The sequence below is a fragment of the Cladophialophora bantiana genome (genome assembly GCF_000835475.1).
Source record: "Cladophialophora bantiana CBS 173.52 unplaced genomic scaffold supercont1.13, whole genome shotgun sequence".
NCBI classification, from domain to species: domain Eukaryota; kingdom Fungi; phylum Ascomycota; class Eurotiomycetes; order Chaetothyriales; family Herpotrichiellaceae; genus Cladophialophora; species Cladophialophora bantiana.
The window spans coordinates 955,753-974,166 of record NW_015971587.1 but is presented as its reverse complement, the minus strand read 5'-3'; the positions used below and the strand labels follow the sequence as shown (position 1 = coordinate 974,166).

The following is an 18,414-nucleotide window of genomic DNA, read 5'->3' as shown; positions in this document are numbered from 1 at the left end:
TGGACTTGGTGAACATAACAATGGTATTACCAAATCCCTTGGTCCAAACCTGACCTCAACAAGGTCCATTTCCGTTTTCCGGGCCTGAGCATCCCGCCATTTGGCTTGAGCCATGACCAAGCCAGTTGGAGCCATGGCTAGGCAATCGAATATTGGTATTTCGATGAGCGATATTCGCAGTTGGGCTGAGTGGATCTGCACAGACCATGTTGTCGCATCGGGATGCACGTTACTACACAAGGATAAGTCTGTCCAGCTGGTTGGATACACTTCGTCCGACAAGTACCTTCATTTAGCCAATGAACCCGTCAGCTAGTCATGGACCTGGGAGTACGGGGCGATGAAGCTAGGTGACACAAAAAGGATGGACCGTGCGGCTCTGGAGAGAACAGTTTCAGCATTGGCGACGTGGGAGATGTCTTCTCGGCAATTTTGTGATGGCGAGGCTGAGCGATCAGCTTCGGTCACTCGCTTCTTCACGCTCTCCGTGTTCCTGTCGCCAAATATTGTCGATGAATGGATATTTCGTCACGACTGGCAGTCGGCAGCCTCTTTGCCGGCATGGATCCAGATTTTCACAGCGATGAAAGACGCGCGACTCCGATGAGGAAGACTCAGAAAGTGACAGAGACGATCAGCGTGACATTGTCGATTCTCCACTATTAGAGGAAGGACTTGGTCAGGCAGTCGACAACCTCCGTACCACGTCCACATGGGACCGCGACTATTTCTGGCGTTTGGTCTCCCGAGCACATCGAAGGTCATTGGTACAAGCGGCGGTTCCAGCGTCCGAAGAGGTGAATACATCCTTCTTCCTTCGCCCACTAATTCGAGACTGGCTTCAGCTTCGAGAAAGCACTCGAGAGTGTCGCGAAATGGTCGCTCATTCTGTTCAGTTAATTTTGAGAGCCAGGAAAGCACTGCTGATCTCAAGCAGCAGCTACTTCTTTATACCCATACTGGTGTTCGCAACGACGCGGAATTCTTCAAAGCGGGTCATCGGCTTGGGGAGGAGATGAGCAGCAATCTTCCAGGAATCGTGGTTTGCTCTATTTGCAGGAGCCGGAGCAAATATGATTCGAGCTTTCGATTAGAAGAAATAATAAATCGGACCCTGATGGCGGAGTTAGCCCAGCACCCGGACACACTGACAAGGATGAGCCACCTGGCCATGCCGCTTAGCTATTAAGCCATATACGAATGGGCGCCGGCGATATATCGAGCAGTTATACGGATTAATCAGACAATGTTCAGAGCGGAGCACCCGAACACGCTGAAGATTATGAGTAACTTAGCTGCACTTCTACATGGGCAAGGCAAGTACGAGGCAGCGGAGACGAGGATTCGAGAAGTGATGGGAATACAACAGACAGTGTTAGGAGCAGAGGATGAGGCGACACTGACGAGTATGAACAACCTAGCCATTGTGCTGAGTGATCAACAACAGTACGTGGCCGCGGAACCGCTCCAAGAAGCATGTTGCACGAGCTCTTTGCCTGTCTTGGGCATCCAACATCCAAGGACAGAGAAAAGGATGCGCTCATTTGCAAATTTGGCCCAAACAGGACCTTTTGGTACATACTATATTATACATCTGCCTCCAGGACTGGACTAGCTAGCTAGCTTTTTTCCCCCAATGAAGATGATACACAGAGAGGATATGTCCATACCAAAAGGCTGCACATAGACGATTCGTACATACAAGTAAAGGGGGGAAGTCTCTTAGATTAGATGTAAGAAAGACTCGACTCGACTCAGACCTCCCATCCATCACGAGCCCACTGGCTCGACCACTCAGGTGCCTTCTTCTCCGTCAACCAGGGCTTATGCCCGCCGGTACCGGTACCGCCGTGGCCACTAGCGTGCGCAAAGGCCTTTTTATACCCGATGTTCCAGCGATCTTCGACCTCCATGAGCATTGCGCGCTGCGGTTGCGCGTGGCGAGGAATGGGGACTTTGGGTTTCGGACGTCTCCCTCTTCTCGGCGAGGACCCCGTAGTAGCGCCAGAGCCAGGGTCAGAGCCAGTCGAGCCTTTCGTCGTGCTGCCGGCTGCAGCAGAAGCTCCTACCCCGGATGGAGACGGGGATGGCGATGAGGCTTCATTCTCGGCTTCCCGAATGATAGTTTTCAGCTCTTGATCGTCGCTCGTGATCTGCGCTTTGATATAAGCAATATCACCGGAACTGTTCAGACCTGCCATGACACTCTGTCTCGGCGTGTACGGGTATTTGTCCAAATCAATCGGCCCGTCTTTCGGCACGATGGCTGGATTCAAGAACGCCTCTTCCCCTTTGTCGAGCAACTGACTAATATCTAGACTCTCGCCGGGGGGGATCTTTTCCGGATGGCTGGGCGTGACGCAATCCATATCGACTTCCTTGCGGAGAACGTGGTCAATGTCCACTGCAGAGAAAAAGGCGCAACATTGCGGGAGATCGTCGATGCCGATTTGTTGGGAGAACATGGCCCTGGTCCAAAGATTGCTGATTTGCAAGGCCATGGCGGCTCTGTATCTGTCCTCGTGTTTGACGAGATATCTAATTTCATCGTGCACGGTGATCGCGAGGCGAGCGTCCAGATTGAACCGCCGAATTAGGAAATCCATGCTGACTATTAGAAGATGAAGGTAGTCAACGCCCGAGGATTGAATGGCCCAGTTGATGCGAGAAGTCATGAACGAGCCTTGATTGATGAATCTCCGCATGAGGGCTTCGGTGATTCCTGCCCCCAGCACCGGGGTGCGAGGACGCTCCTGCTCGGCAAATTCTTCGAGTTTGTTGAAGACGAAGGATTCAGTGCCTCCGCGCCAGAAGCTGCTGTTGCCGAAAATCTTACGTCTTGTACGAGTACCTTTTGTCTCCTTGTAGAGTTTTGTCGCAATGTCGTTTGTTTGCTGTTCTGATAGAGAGGGGTTGAATTGCCGAAGAAGCGTCGCCGCGAATTTGAGGCCGGCGCCATAAATCCGACCGTAGTTGAACACTTTGGCATCGTTGCGAGATATGCCCAGAATTTTCGCAGTCTTAGAATGCAGATCCGTTCCAGCAGCCTTCGTGCCTTCCAGGGTCATGAAACCAATAGCATTACCGCCGTGCAGCTGAAACTGGGCATCGCCCACAATTGAAGCAATCCAGAGTTCCTGGCTATCGACATCGGCCCCGACAAAACAGTAACCCGGTGGCGCCTTGATCATTGCCTTTAGCTCAGATCCCACTCGGTTTGATTTGGCGTTTGAAGCAGTGAGCCATGTATTCTCTACAGCACGTCGAGTGATGGTACCCATGGGGATGATTTGAGGAAGGATAAATCCTTGATCGGACTTGCCGGCCAGACTAGGATCTCGATCGTCTTCTCTGACGACCAGCTGAGAGGTGATCCTATCTCGGGCCGAGATCCAATATGAGCATGACGCATTCATCTCCAAGGCCTCCTTCGCCAGAGTGAATTTCGAGGACAGAGTACCCAATTCGAAGTACTGCAAGTAACCTTTGGCTAACGGTGATGCACAGCGCGCACTCGGGCCATCCTTGTGAGGAAGCTTGAAGTACGTATGCTGAAAATCCGACTTCAGCCTAGGATTGGTCTCTTCTGACATGTCACAGCTGACAACGTTGCTATGCTCGTATCTCCCAATGTCCTTGTTCGGGACGCGGAAAGTCCAACCGTGCTGGTCAGACCACACTAGAGGGTTGCCATCCCAAGACAGCTTCAATAGCAGCGGAGCGATTCTTGTCCGTACGGTCAAGTTGATCGGGGATGTATTTGAGGTAAACAAATCTCGGTACCACTTGGGGGCGCCAGGTTTCTTTTGCCGAGCGACGGGAATGGGTGCTTCCCCCTTCTTTTTGGCCTTCTTGTATTTAATCTCTTGCCCTGACCAGTCCAGCTGATTCAGCCATGGATCGGTATTATAGACCTCTGGCTTGTCCTTGACTTCCAACGCCGCATCTGATAACTGTAAAAGGCGCTGCTCGACATCTTTGAGTCTTTGTAGATAGGTGTTTTCCGCTCGCTCGATATACTCATCCCAAGATTTATCAACAGGCAGAATGACGGACGATAAATGCCGCAGGGCGGCGAAGCTGACAGGATGTGGACAGGTTTCGAGAAAATTGGGAAAAACTTTCTGAAAGACTTTGTGCGTGATGGCCACATCGGCGGCACAATAGTCAAGAAGTTCTTCGATTCGCTGAACGATACCTTCTCGGTCCAGTTCACCAAAATAGTCTCTTTGACTCTTGTCAATTGTGATACCCGTGTGGAACTTGGCAACATCCCGCAACGAGTTGATGGAGCTTCTACCTACCCATAGTTCCTCCTCTTCCTCGCTCAACATCTTGGTCTCCAGCATTGTCTGAAGCTCGATGGAGTTGTGGTCGCCTGACATCTTGTCCCGCAAATCCCGATTCTTCTTATGCTTCATCCAGGTTGGCCGCTGCCTAGAACACATACCGTTGACAGCAACGTGCAGCGACATGGTATCGATGAAGAAATTTCGTGACTGTTGTAGGTCGTACTCTTCCTTGACTCTTGCACGGTCATAGCCAATGTTATGGCCAACGACAATCCGCGGTTTAGTTGGGTCACCCAAGGGTACCAACTGCCTCGGATTTGTGGTCTCCCCCAGCAACCAGGGTGATATCCAGGCGTACCAAGCTGTAGGACTCGCCGCTGTGGCCATGACCGCGAACGGCGATTCTCTCCACATGGTTTCCACGTCGAACGACAGCATTGTCTCGTCTGGCGCATCCACCTCTTCCGTCGTCATGTCAGGGTTATACTTGGTCCACCCACTTCGAATCACCCATTTCCGCGGTCTCTGAGGGGTATTTGCTCGCACAAATGCCTTGCCGTATGACAGGTATGGGTCGGATGCATCGAGGCCCAGCTTGGTGAAATGCTCGTCTAAATCCTTCCCTATGATTGGGGGCACATCCAACCCGATAGCCGGAGTATTATCCTGATTTTTCCCTAGCAGATCGTGCCGGCGCAGATGGTCTTTGGCCAACTCTACCAGCTCTGGACGTGGTCGCGTGGCCCCAGAAGGGAAGACCTGAGGATGGAGATAGTCGCTCAACTGTTGTACACCGATATCATTATATCTGGCACTTGCGACCCGCGCGAGCGACTTTCGATTGGTAGGAGAAGCATTATCGGAACGGTGAACGTCCGAGGCATAGTGTCGTTGTAGGATGGCGGCCGCTCTCAATGCGAATTGTGGGCGTAATCTGAATTTCTGCGCAGTTCTAATGTAGCCTCGCGCACACTGCGCGGGCGTAGGGGGCCACAGCATCTAGGTAGGCGATATTGCCTAATCGGTGGACATTGTCGGTGTTGATTATGTGGGAACTCCAAGGTAAGAGTCCTGAATCGCGCCATCAGGAGGCGAACGGCGAACAGCGAACAGCGAACACGCGATGCAGTATTGAAAATGCCAACGATAAGGAGCTTATCGCCACGTGATGTCCTCCTTCAGCATCCCGCTCGCCAGTCCTTTTGTCTCCCTCTGGCTCCCTCAAGATGCAAGTTGTCGACCGCGAATATTTGGCTGAGGATGTAAAAAATGGCATTCAATGCCAAAAATCTACAATACAATAAGCAGGAGCCCTCCTTCCTCCGCAGGCTAAGAGGAGAAGTGGGAGGCCTTGATGGAAGACACAACGTACAGATCGCTCGGCCGAAGAAGGATAGGTTGAAGACAGGTGACGACGAAGAGGATGAACCGGTGATTGTGGATGAGCGAGGTGAGCGCATCGAGAAGGCGGAACTCGAACGGAGGATGAAAGGGGGAGACGAGACTGAGCAATCCGCCGAAAAGGAAGCTGGGGCTCAGGCAGAGGAAGCAAAGCAAAATCCCGAACACAGTGAAAGACAAATGGTATCACGGATTGGCGCCTCGGCGAATTCAAAGAAGAGAAAGGTCGGCAAAGTTGTTGGAGGGGAAGACGAAGACGATCGTGATAGTACGGTGAACAAAGCTCCAAAACAGGGAACCGGTCCCAAGGAGAAAGACGACAAACACCCGGCGGCGAAAATCGGACCCGTTGCACCAAAGAAGAAAGGCAAGAAGATCAAGTTGTCCTTTGACGATCCGGACGGATGAAGAGAACGCCATGAAGGCTCCCATCCTCGGAAAGCCGTTTTCACCGGCCATCACGACCGAGTCCAACAAAATTGGGCCCCAGACAAGCGGGCATTGCGGAAAGGAGCTTGTGAAGGAAACCACAGCAGAAGCCCGCCCATGGGTTGACGCGCAGGATCAGCCTGATTCGAGAACGGCCAAGCTGAGCTTCTGGAGAACCGAGTGGGATCTTGAATGGCGGGAAATGTTGAGGCGAACGACCTAATCCGATCCTTGGGTGTCGTCGGGCAAGGATGAAGAACTCAGCCCTCTTGTCCGAGTCAAAGGCCCTGATTCGACCACGTATGTCGGACAGCATCGAAAAGGGCACTTGTCAGTCGAGAGGCCCGAGCATTCAAGAGAGAGAGCAAGACCGAGATCTTGTCATCATGAATTCCTGCTCGAGCCATGCTGCTCGAGGAGACGCGGCGGAAACCTCTATCCCATCTCCCTCATGATCCTCCTGATCTCCCTCCTGGCAAACTTGTCCCTCTCGGCCCTGGGCATCTCTGATCCTGCCTCGCGGATTGCAACAACTCTCTCCATTAACACCTGCAGCTGTTCGACCTGGGTGTCTTCATCTTCTCGCTCCGTCTCGACCTTTTCGTTATTCTCATTATCATCACTGTCGTCAACATCTTCAAGCATCGACATCTTCAACTCCATCATCTCGCGCTGGAACTCATAATCAAACCCTGGGATCACCGCCCGTTTTCCAAATATGTTCTTGGATGATGAAGAAAACAATTCCCCGACGTCCTCATCCTCGCCTTGGTCAAAATCAGCAAAATCAAAATCCCCATGCCCATCATCTCCCTCTCTTTCGTCATCCGCGTGCGGCGATGCAGACCAATCCACCCCCTCGAGAGCCTCAATGACCCTCTTAATCCCCGTTTTCTCACCGAACTCGTTCCTCTCATCGTCTCCATCCCCGCCCACATCCTCCCCTTCCTCGTCGACCGACTGGCCGTGTTTCCCTTCACTTGCGGCCAGGAGCTGACCACCCTCCCAAGCGACAAAATCCCACCCCAGAATACCCCTTTCGGACAAACAGACCTCCTCCAAATCCGCCATCGCCTCGCTCAACTTGACTTTGCCTATGGCCGGCGTCGTAGACTGTAGTACCACGAGAGAAGCAATATCCCGCCCGTAGCTTTCGTCCTCGACCGCCTCGCGCAGTGCATGGACCGTCTCGACCAGTGTGACATACTGATCCAGAATTGCCGCGTCGGGGGATGGAAGCGAGGACGCGACGATGGGGAGGACGAGTATGATCCCGCCGATGACGGCGCGAACCTCTCTGGCCTCGGACGAGAGCATCTGCTCCTTCCAGTGCGCCAGCGTCACAGGCTCTGAATCCGCCACCGCGTCCTCACTGCTCCTCTGTAGCCCTCCTGAACAACCGGCATGATCCGACTCCTTCCCCGAGGAGCTCTTCGTCGCTTCTGTCGTGAAAGGGAGTTCATCGCACCAAATACCCACGTCGGCGCTGTAGTATTTCGTCCTTAGCCTCAACGGGGGGTGAGACGTATACCCCGCAAACGACGCGATGTCGTCCGACGGCTTGGAGCCGGTAATTGCCTCCAGAAACGGACGGAGCGGCGGGATCGATGCTAGATCGCGCGGCGATGGGGAGAGGATTAGGAGGCGGAAGGAGGAGGATTTTGTGGGTGATGATGGGTTGGACGCCATCCTTCCTCCTTTGGCCTTGGCTTTCGTGTCCTTTTCTCCTTAGCTCGGGGTCCCTTGGGTACCTACGCTGCAGTTGGTTGACCTAACAGGTGTCCGAGATAGAATCTTAGGGATCAGCGGCGAGGATAATTAGGTGAACTGAACTACTCTTGACTACTTCAAGTGATGTAGAGTTGGAACGCGTTTCATTCTTGATATATTCAGCCTTGGCAGGCGAGGCTTTCAAATGCATTCGTAAGCGAGGCTGCCACGCCTCCCGTGCCCTCGTTCATTCGTGTCGCAGAGCTTTCCACTCGTTGTAGCCGGTTTTTGAACCTGAACCCAGCTGGGCTATCATTCACAGGTTCTCTGAAGGGCGGCCACATCTGCCAAGGTCCTATTCCCAGTGTCTCTCTTTCACTTCCTCGAAGCCACTCAAAGGGCTGTGCCTGTCATGCGAAACCCATGTTTTCGCGCATTTAGGCGAAAAGGTTGACCGATTGATGAAGAATCTCTGTCCAGTTTCTATCCCATGTTGTCCGACTGACAGCCGTGCCCGCTTAATTCCTCCTTCCAGCGCGCGCCCGGTTGACTGTAGCTCTTCCTCTTGCCAGACCAACACCGCGGCCTCTCGTACCCCTCGATCTGAACATGGGCGCATTTCGAAGCATATCGGGAACGATGAAGAAGCGCACGTGGCTTCCTCGAATATAGACTTGATCAAGATGCGACACCCGGCCGTCGCGCGCTGTGGCGGTGATGTCCTTTAGTTGGACGTTCATGTTGTCTTCAGCTGTTTATTCAGCAGACGTTAGCCACCGTGGTCAAGTGCAAACGAGAGCGGTGGCTTGAACGAGGGCGGGATGCACACTCTCACGGGAAAATATAAGAATGCGCACCTTCGAGCAGTTTTCCTCGGTACACTTGACCGGACGTGAGTTCTAAAGTAACCACATGGCCCTGTGTAGAACACTTGCGTCAGCACAAGCCAGACAGATCGGAATGGGGCTTGTTTAGTATTCACCTGTGCCTCGTTGAGCAGCTTGATGGGAATGCCGATGGTGGAAGTAAGTTTGCCCATGTTGGGCGTCCGCGAGTCGCAGGAGCTGGAGGAAGAGGGATGAGGCGGTTCAAGGAGCGAAGGCGAGACACAGGCGACAACAGCAGCAACAAGTTGAGGAGACGGCAAGTAGTTGTGGGAGTTGATGTCGAGACTCGTTGACCGCAGCCAACACTGAACTGAACAGCCCACAGAAAAAAGTTGCATGGCTAAATCCGGCTTATCTCCGTCGGGTTGACATTCACGTCACCTCTGCTTCTGCTTCTGCTTCTCTCCATCCTTCGCATTCAACTCCCGCCTGTTCCAAGAAGGAAGACCCGTCGGTGTTTTTGACATGCCACTCTTTTCCAATGTGCCAGCTCTCCGCCTAACGCTAGCATACGCCCTGAATGAGCCGTCGTGCCTTCTCCCGCACAGAACCATTCCAACTCTTCTCCCACTCCCGCTACCGATTGGCCCTTGGCTTCCTTCCCTCAATACGGCCGGCAAGAAACCGACCATTCGTGCCCTTGTCATAGACAAGGACAACACACTGTGTCCACCAGACACTGTTAAATTACACCATGCATATCTAAACAAGATTGAAAAGATCAGAGAGAGCGAAGAGTTCAGCCACAGTCCGCACAGCGTCCTCATTGTCTCCAATACCGCAGGAAGCTCTTCTGCTCCAGAACACGAGGCTGAGGCCAAGCAGCTGGAGAAGGAACTTGGCCTCCCTGTCTTGAGACAGCATCCTGATCGCAAAAAACCATTCTGCGGACCCGATATTCTACAATATTTTAGAGATCATGGCGTCACAGATGACCCCAAGGAAATCGTGATTATGGGGGACAGATTGGCCACTGATGTTCTCCTCGCTCGCGAGATGGGTAGTTGGAGCATTTGGGTCCGAGACGGTTGGCGCAATCCAGAAATGCCCGGTCGGGACTACAGAGGCTTCTTTGGTGGAATAGAGAGCCGCTTCGAACGATTTATGCGAGGTGGGCTGGGAAGAGTAGCCCCTCTACCAAAGACCGTATCACCACCATGAATGGACGTCAAAGGGGCTTGAAGCAGGTTCGATGCCAGTTGGACAGCTTCCTCGCGTTGTCGCTGTTTAGGATCCTTTGACGCCTTGCTACCTGATGGTCCGAAAGAGATACCGAGCTCTCTGTGGCCCCTAATGCACCGTTCTCAACGTTTCCCTGACTGGTCCCCATCGACTGAGCTCCCTGAAGTGACAGTTGGTGTCCCGGTCGCCGAAGAGCGGTATGGGGGAAGAGACTTGGTATCGCCCGACGGCGCAGAAATCGCTGCGGGTAACTCGGACACGTTCGTCGGAAGACCAATCTGGCTGGTACTCGTAGAATGCAACCTGGCGAGGGGGGACTCGCCCGGACTGACGAGCGGCATGGAGTTCGTCCTCGACATCAAGTCCCGCTTTATTAACATACTATTGTCCGACGTAACTCTCCTGCTCACAATCTCGGCCACGGCTTCCTTGAGTGAGAACTTATTCTCCTTGACTCTCACTTCGATCCTGCCGGCAAAGGGGACCCTGGTCCAATCACTTTTGTCTTCCACCACGGGCAGCTCTGCATCGCTACCACCTTCCTGAGTAGCGGCGAACATCATGAACCTCACGCCCTCAAAGAAGACGGTATGGCTGGATCCCGAATTGACCAGACACGTTGCGCGTTTCAAGTCGATCTGATGCCGCGAGCACTTTGCGCGTGTGGAGATGATCGTTTGGATCGCCTCGTCCCTGCCAATGTTCCGCTCCGACTCATTCTCATTGTCGGTAAAGTCTCTGGAGAACAGGCTGTTGAGGTTGGCGCGACTTGGGTTCGCGTTGTCGTATTCGAGGAACAGCCTCTTGAGACACTGCAGGCCCTGAGGCGACTTGGTGGTGATGGCCTGGTACGAACCGGTGTGGTCGTGGAGCTGGACTTTGCTCATGCTGATGCTGGACTCTGCAATCCCACTTGAGGAGCCTTACTTGCACTGTGCGCCCACTGGTTTTGGTCCCGTCGAACAACAATAATGACGATGTGTGTCGTTGTTATGTGCATGTACCGAGGAAGTAGTCCACCCTTGACGCGAACAGGTTGATCTGTGTTGTGTTATGTTGTGTTGTGTTCTGCGTTTGGTGCTATGGCGCCTCCGGAGCCCTGCTCGTAGACAGATAGTTACTCCGTACCTCGTACCTGGTACTCGTAGAGCTCAGTTCACCTCAACTCCGCTCAGCTCAGCTGTCTTTGACTGAGTCGAGTACATGAGGACCGCCGCTTGTTTCACAGGAAGTATTAGTGCGGTTTCAGGCCCCCCTCTCTCGAATCTCCACCCCCTTTGTTGGTCGTTTACTGGGTAGACGCCTGCATACGCAGTAGACCCCAGCCTCCTATGACCTGGGTACTTCTGTCGCTAACCTTAGGGAGGTAGGCTAACTACGCGTTCGACGTACGGTTAAACTTCGCAGGCAGACACTTACCTAGGTAGGTATCCAATTTCACAGCGGTTGCTCGAAGTAGTTAAGCGCATGCCCGTGGTGATGCAGAGCCTCCAGGGTCCCCGGGGTCCAAGACTCCTGCCAGGCACCAAACAAAGCAGAACGAAGTACCTCGTACTTATAACTGCTATTCTGTGGACACAGACACATTGATCGTACTGAGTAATGACTTCGGCTTCGCTTCAATGAATGGCATGAGGGTGTTGATCTCGACAATGCGAATACTATGTATGTACTTGTACTTGCTCTGTCGATGTCTACGCCCCCACCCAGGTCCCATGGTCCACAATACCTAGGTTGGCCCCTTTACACTGCGCTTTGATGAGTATACAACGGTTTAGTCAGGTCAAATACCTATACCTCGTACAGGGTAGCTATTCTAGCTAATCTCCCAATAATTAGGTTGGCAATGCCGTCGCAGTCTGATTGCAAGATGGAATCAGAGCCATAGATGACAACTGCGTCTCTCTGGCACCAGTCGTTCTTGTGTGTGTCGGAATAGTCCGAGATTCGTGGAGGTGGCCTGGGCGTATCGTTCCACGTCTTGCTGGTGAACTTGCTTCTTGAGTTATGAGACGACGGCCTTCCTTGTAGAGATAGGTGCTCCCAGTCGAGCTGCTCGACCAGACCACCGGCCGCTTCGCGCGATCACTTGATCCTGAAAGATGAGGTGCAAGATGAGGGAGGGAGGCACGAGAACATAATAATTTATGGTGTTATGGTCTTGTTCCGGGCCGCTTAGATGGACCTCTTCCGAACCCAACGTTGGCATGGTCTCCTTTGTCCGAAGAAACACTCAACGCGGTACGTCCTAGTTCTCCACAGCAACTTTTCCACGGAGCGGTTTGGCCCTGGCTTGAGAGATTGTGCTCGACTAAGCTACAGTGCGCGTTCCCACGACACGACGCGGGGCGACCCATGACCTGTGCAAGGCAAGGCTTCCAGGAACTTGGCACCCACTGCATTGAGTCCTCCGGACTGGGTGAGAGGTATTAAGCTGCGACCGCACGTCCGATTCCAGCATCTGGTCGGTCCATGCCTTCGCTCCCAGAACTTTGGGGAATCTAGCTTGATCCTGTTCATAAACATCGTGTCGTTCAGGGTATTGCAGATATTGAAGATCAACTCCCATTCCCATTGGCATTCTCTTTGCTGGTACACATGTACTTCTCCCTGTGTCGTGAAGTTCTCTTCCAGCGATTGGTTGTTCAAGTCCCCCTTGCTGCTTCCGCAGCTGCCAAACCGCCATTGATAACTCACACAACGATAACGTCATCACGCAGACCGCCCCATTGCTGGTCACTGCGGTCCATCAATCAAGTACTTTGATGTGAGAAGATAGAACACAAGATGAGACCAAAGCACTTCGTGATCCAGGGATCTGCTCGGAGCCCTTGGCATACACATAGTTGCATCGAGATATTCAAACACAAACTAAACAACAAGGGTACCGCCAAATACTTGGCCATGGTCCGGTCCACTCTGGTCGCAGTGGGAGGGGCTGGTGAAAACAGCTCATGACGGGTTATGCGACCGCGCCAACGTAGAGAATGCCGCATTCATCAGCCAATTAAAACGTATGCTCCATATTGAGATAGAGGGTGGCCCGATAGGTCGTCCATGACCACAGACATAGGCGCCGACTGTGATCCCATAGCATATAAGGGTCCGCACGTCTTGAGGGGAAATGAACTCAACGTGGTGGATGATGAAACGAGGCTCCTCGCGATAATTAGATGGCGATGAATACTTGGGGAGGCGCCACAGACAAGGTCGAGAGCCCTCCTTCTCTCCCGCGCAGAGTGAGCTAACGTCGCCTATCAGCAAGAACATCAGACGGCTAGGCGGCAAGCGAGAAAGTGATGATTTTGATTTTACTGACTCGACCGACACGGCTGCCGTAGTCGGAGCTTCAGTAACATCTTTGATTGTGGTTCGACTGAGCCTAAGAGAAGATTCGCATGGCCATTATGACAGCTACAGCCATGTCTTTCTATACAGTGTAACAAGGCAGAGAGGCAGGAAGAAGGCGATTTAGCTGGTCACATATCAGGATAAAAATAGGCTAGTATTCTGGCCGTGGATGAGACGCTTTCAGGCAGCAAGGAGCAACTGAGGATTCTGAGCATATAACAGCGACAACAGTATGCACAGAAAGATTACGACTGTGTTGCTAGGTAATCACTGCTGGCGTACTTAACGGTTCACAGTGCTGACCGTGTATCGTTCTTTACAGCATAAGTAGAGTATTCCATATTTGTAACGCCGTCTACCTATCTCCTGAGTGTCTCTTCTATCTCTTTCCACTCCTCAGCGCCGCCGCCGTGCTAGGCGCTCGATGCCATGGCCACTTCCTCTCTGGGGGTGGTGTTGGTAGTGGTGTTGCTTTGCCTTCGCTGGCCAGAAACGCGTTCTCGGTTTCCGACCTGCCTGACAGGCCGCTGTGCGTTGTTGCACGTGCATGCCAAACCCTGAAATGCTCCGTTACAATAGAGTCAGCCTGAAAAGGATCACTTGCCCCCGGATGACTTCCCACGCTCACGACTGGAGCGAGGCTTGTCACCGTGGATTCTCATCCCTGAGCAGATTTTAAGCCACATTCTGCAATCCCTGAAGGACTGTGAAAGGTCCAGAGTAACTTGATTGAATTGACTGTCCTCGGGGACACAGGTGGGGTTATCTCGACGGTGCTTCCATTTGTGTTTGTTGGTTTGTGATGACGACAAGTCCATTTCTTATCATGCTTTCTTTTTCGTTGTTGGTAGACATATCGTTTGAAATCTAACCTTGTACCTTGAAGGCATTGGAATCTCCTCTTAGGAAATATTGTAGGATCCCCCGTCATCAATCGTGCGAGCCACACGATCGGACAAGATCTCGAGGTTTGATTCTCGTAAACGACTGCCGGTGTCTCGGCGAAGCACGGGACTGGCGGGTGGAGAGCTAGTGTATGGTGCCCCTTGCTGGAATCGTCGGTTTCCCCGGGTTCCTGGGACGGCCTTGTCCAAGATCGAGAGGCTGAATTTTGTGCCTTTTCCGCAGTCTTTGGGGGACGCATCTGGCAGCAACTCGTCCAGTGACAGCAAGTACCGCGGCGGGCGATGGCGCTGGGTCGACGTGCTCATTTTTCTAGAGCTAGGATCTTCACGGCAACAGAAAAGCTGTGACTAAGGTATTTCGAATACTAACCTCGGGGATAGACAATAACCGTGCGCCAGTGGGTAGAGCGTCGCACTCTCTTAACCCGTGGGAATACATAGGCTACTTCGACAAACAACCGCCACGAACATTTGACAGCCCGATCCAAGCCTATGTCAAAGTTATGGTGGCGGTACTTGACAAAGCCTGCCGGTAGCCTTGTCTTGTCAATGATAACTAGAGTCTGCTCCTGCTGCAGAGCAAAGAGCACCTCAATGAGCAAGACTGATGGTTGGTGCGGCTGCTGGCTTGAAGGACGCCATCTCGTACAAATGGCTGCGGCAAGAAAGAACCGAGTCAATCACACAATGTCAAGGGGGGAGACTTCTGATACCCCCTTGATTCCACTATGCCGGACAACACACAGTGTCGCTTCCTGGACAACATTCAGGCGCCGAGATCAGGACCACAAAGGACTTGCGCAACATCCGCAGTTTGTTGGTGCAGATTGCCGCCTTATAGAGCACACAAGGGTAGCTTCGGAACAAACGTCGGCGCGACGGCGACCGCAGGTCATCAACGACAACGGGAGTACAGGGAACTTGATGTGGCCCAGTGGCGAGCTGATCCAGCTCTCACGCCTGCCGCGTGAGCATCTGCTCCCACGTTTGACCTTACCGCTCTAACGTCTCCTGCGCCACTCGCGTATTCTCCTCTCCGAGCTCCGCAAACCACTGGACCCGCTCCGCCATCGGCAGCGAGGTGACCCGGTTGTACTCGAGGGTTTGCGGTCGGGCTGACTGAGTGAGATGTCAGTCCAGACCTCGCCCAGAAGGAAGTCAAGCATGTCGACGCTTCCCATCCTCTGCGGCAGACTCGGGTGACTCGCAGCGGACTATCACAAAGCGGTCGCTTCTTTTCAACAACAGAGAACCTGGGTGCGCTTGTCGGACGGGGAGAAGCCTCCCACTTCAATATCGCCGAGGGCGCTTGCCAGGGAGGTTGATGGACAAACGGTCCTTGATAACTTGATTGATTGAATAGAGAAGAGAGATCTATCTAGTTGCATAGACCTCTGTATGGAGCATGCTGCAGTGCCAAGGAACGTGATCGGGTCACCTAACCCATAAGGTTAGGGTTGGCTAACACAGTGATTCCTGGTGGCTCACGTTAAGACTCTTAACGTTTTGCTCGGTCGCTTGGATAGGGAGCAGGAGGGACCTCGAGGCTTCCCCGAGTTGCTAACGTACACTCTATCTAACCTGCTTAACCTGAGACTCTCAAAGTGCTTGGGATGAGGGCTGAAATCTGCGGTGGAAGCTGGGAAGGTATATGGTAGTTGGGGATGAGAGAGAGGTGTAGAAAGCGCTGAGCGGAGACCTAAACCTGGAAATGGCCGTAGTGCTTTAGCTTGTGATCTGTGACAGCCCTGCATCAGCCATGTCGCTCGAGCTCCGCATCCTGATGCCTCGTCGAGACTTCCTGGAAACTCTCGTTCGCTTCATAATGCCCGCGTGCTGTGTCCAGCGGGGTTTCGGGCAATGGTGTTGCGTTAGGTCTTCTTTTCGTCGTCTTCTCGTGGTATCGAGTCGGTCAACGGACATGGCAGCCTGTGTCAGTATTGTATTGACGCGATTGATCAGACGCTGGGGATGATTGGGACCCTACGACTGCTGCGCACAAGTGATCTCTTAATAGCGCCCACGCTCGGAACGACGATCAACCACATTCCAAGACATCCATTCTGCCTCTCTAATGGCGAGGCATGTCGTCGGTAATCTCCACGACGCGAGAACGCGACAAAAAAAAAAACCTATACTTGGACCCCCTTCAAAGAATTGGAAAGTTATCTTCTGGGAGTGCAAGCGGACGTCGGTGTCTGACTCGGTGGGAATCTTTGGAGATAGCCGGAGGGCTCGCCCTCATCCCCTGCCTTATGCGTATCCGGATTGTAGGCAATCCGGCCCCGGTGATCTCCTAGCGTACCGGGAGCACAAGTTGACGAGGCTCCAACTTAGAGACACAAGGCTCATGGTTAGAGAGCCTATAGTCAAGCGACGCCTGGCTAGGGTGGACGCCGAGAGTATCGACAATGTCGTACCGCTGTGGGCGAGCTTTCAATACGAGATCCAAGTTGTCAAGACTGCAATGGATTATTGCCGTGGCTCAGATGGTTCGCAAGCTATCTTGCATATCTGTCGAAGATTTCTGACGTGTTCTCGATCGGAAGCCAAGCGTCCTTGTCCAGAAGCTTGATGGCATCTTGGAGAGCCAGCAGATCGGGAGAGGAGGCGTTATTTTGGATGGGATAATTGAAACGAGTTGCTATTGAGAGGCACGTTCGAATATATGCGTTCATGCCCGCAAAAACCTGGGTGAGGAGATCCTAGTCCCACCTGACAGCATGCAGGGTTGGGAATTGGAGGGAGCCGTCTTGAGACATGTTCCAGTTACACAACAAGTCAAAGCATTCGTCACCCTCTTGAGAGATTTGAACCTTGACCTTGGCCCCATACTGGCGCAGAATTTTGACTGTTTGAAGAAGGCCCGTATGGCTTCTGTCGCCCGAGAGCGATCAGTCTTTGGGAGTCGGTACAAGGAACTGATGCAGCGAGAGACTGGTCTCCGGGTAGAACTCGTTGTCCGCAAACGATACAGGCATGATGGTACAGTCCAGCGAATAAAAATCTCGAAGAACAAGGGGCAGATTTGGATCAATCTGTGGAGATGGGGGAGGAAGGTGAAGACGAAAAGAGTTCCTTTTTTGCTTTTCTGTCCTGGTAAGGCCTGAGTGGTCAGCAGGGAGTCTGACGGTGCTGCCATGGTGTACGACATATGTAAATGTGGGTCGGGAAAAGGGAGCGTTGGGCCTTGGCGGTACTTAGATAGTATGTAACAAGAACCTGCCCTTCTGACGGTCTTTCTCCCACATCAGTTCTTCGGCGCAGTACTTTGTGGAGATCACCGTATCGTGGTGGACAGCGATCCCTAGTAGCGACAGCGAGGTCCGAGGCAACCAACCCGCCAATGACCGCGTCGGGCTTGATCAGGGCCTGGTCTTTAAGAGCTTGCAGCACTGCTCGACCTGGCGCACAGGTTGAAGGGGTAGGACATACAACAAAGCAGACAGCGATGGTGGCGACGTTCCTTGGGAAATCTTCGAACATTCTCACCCGAGTAGAAGGGTAAGGAGATAGGAGTATGAAGCCTTTCTCAGCTGACAGACAGGCAGACAGTCTGACAGCAATCGGCGTAGTGGTCGGTGGGGAAGCGATGAATGCTGTAGCTGAATGGTATTAGATATGTACTCATGGTATTTCCACGGGTAACCTTGACTCACGCTCATAAGCGTCCTAATCGCCTGTGTACAGGGATTGGACCATCTGCTTCACGATCCTAGGGTTGAAGTTATCCATGATGATGTTGGTTTTTGCTTCCTGCATTGCTGCGTTAGCACTTGACGCCCTACCCGGTACAGAGCTCTGTCCAGGGAGAGTCACACCTGTATATATATAGAGAAGATTGTTGGAGTAACTTTCTGAAAGCTAGGCTCGTGTTGCCGACGAGACTGAAGACACCTATTGTTACTCAGAGCCGTATTTGGCGCCGTTTACACCCTCATTCCCACCAACATTTCTTAACGTAGATACAGTCGTAAACTCCGTAGAAGGGAGAACGTGTGAGCGCCCGGCCATGGTTGACCACTCTACGACAAACAATGTGACAAGGCTCGAGAGGGAAGGACACGATATATAAAGCCCCAAGAAAGAGGGGATGGGGGAGAGGGAGAATGAAAAAGAATTATGACGGGAAATCGTTCTGCAGCGGCATCAGTAGAGCGCAAGTCCGTCGGTGAGTCGGGCCTGGCTGCTGCTTCGCCGTGGGTGGATTGTTTGCTTTTGTCTGCATGTCGGCATGATGCTGAGACGGTCTGAGAT

At 52.7% G+C, this 18,414-nt stretch overlaps 7 protein-coding genes across 7 annotated transcripts; 3 read left to right on the top strand and 4 right to left on the bottom strand.

The window, feature by feature from the left end:
- Positions 1-712: 712 nt before the first annotated feature.
- Z519_08713 (uncharacterized protein) lies at positions 713-1,615 on the top strand (the record flags this gene model as incomplete). Its single annotated transcript, XM_016766441.1, has 2 exons — positions 713-1,042; positions 1,244-1,615. 2 exons carry the CDS (start codon positions 713-715, stop codon positions 1,613-1,615), a joined length of 702 nt encoding a protein of 233 aa, XP_016617599.1.
- Positions 1,616-1,754: 139 nt separating this feature from the next.
- Z519_08712 (uncharacterized protein) lies at positions 1,755-5,291 on the bottom strand (the record flags this gene model as incomplete). Its single annotated transcript, XM_016766440.1, has 1 exon — positions 1,755-5,291. One exon carries the CDS (start codon positions 5,289-5,291, stop codon positions 1,755-1,757), a length of 3,537 nt encoding a protein of 1,178 aa, XP_016617598.1.
- A 270-nt stretch (positions 5,292-5,561) lies between these two features.
- On the top strand, positions 5,562-6,101 carry Z519_08711 (uncharacterized protein; the record flags this gene model as incomplete). The annotated part of the gene is made up of 1 exon (XM_016766439.1): positions 5,562-6,101. One exon carries the CDS (start codon positions 5,562-5,564, stop codon positions 6,099-6,101), a length of 540 nt encoding a protein of 179 aa, XP_016617597.1.
- Positions 6,102-6,557: 456 nt separating this feature from the next.
- Z519_08710 (uncharacterized protein) lies at positions 6,558-7,811 on the bottom strand (the record flags this gene model as incomplete). The annotated part of the gene is made up of 1 exon (XM_016766438.1): positions 6,558-7,811. The coding sequence occupies one exon, from the start codon at positions 7,809-7,811 to the stop codon at positions 6,558-6,560; it is 1,254 nt and encodes a 417-aa protein (XP_016617596.1).
- A 539-nt stretch (positions 7,812-8,350) lies between these two features.
- Z519_08709 (small nuclear ribonucleoprotein Sm D3) lies at positions 8,351-8,871 on the bottom strand (the record flags this gene model as incomplete). Its single annotated transcript, XM_016766437.1, has 3 exons — positions 8,351-8,583; positions 8,690-8,750; positions 8,815-8,871. The coding sequence occupies 3 exons, from the start codon at positions 8,869-8,871 to the stop codon at positions 8,351-8,353; spliced, it is 351 nt and encodes a 116-aa protein (XP_016617595.1).
- A 313-nt stretch (positions 8,872-9,184) lies between these two features.
- Positions 9,185-9,880, top strand: Z519_08708 (HAD phosphatase, family IIIA; the record flags this gene model as incomplete). The annotated part of the gene is made up of 1 exon (XM_016766436.1): positions 9,185-9,880. One exon carries the CDS (start codon positions 9,185-9,187, stop codon positions 9,878-9,880), a length of 696 nt encoding a protein of 231 aa, XP_016617594.1.
- Positions 9,881-10,023: 143 nt separating this feature from the next.
- On the bottom strand, positions 10,024-10,788 carry Z519_08707 (uncharacterized protein; the record flags this gene model as incomplete). The annotated part of the gene is made up of 1 exon (XM_016766435.1): positions 10,024-10,788. One exon carries the CDS (start codon positions 10,786-10,788, stop codon positions 10,024-10,026), a length of 765 nt encoding a protein of 254 aa, XP_016617593.1.
- Positions 10,789-18,414: the final 7,626 nt, after the last annotated feature.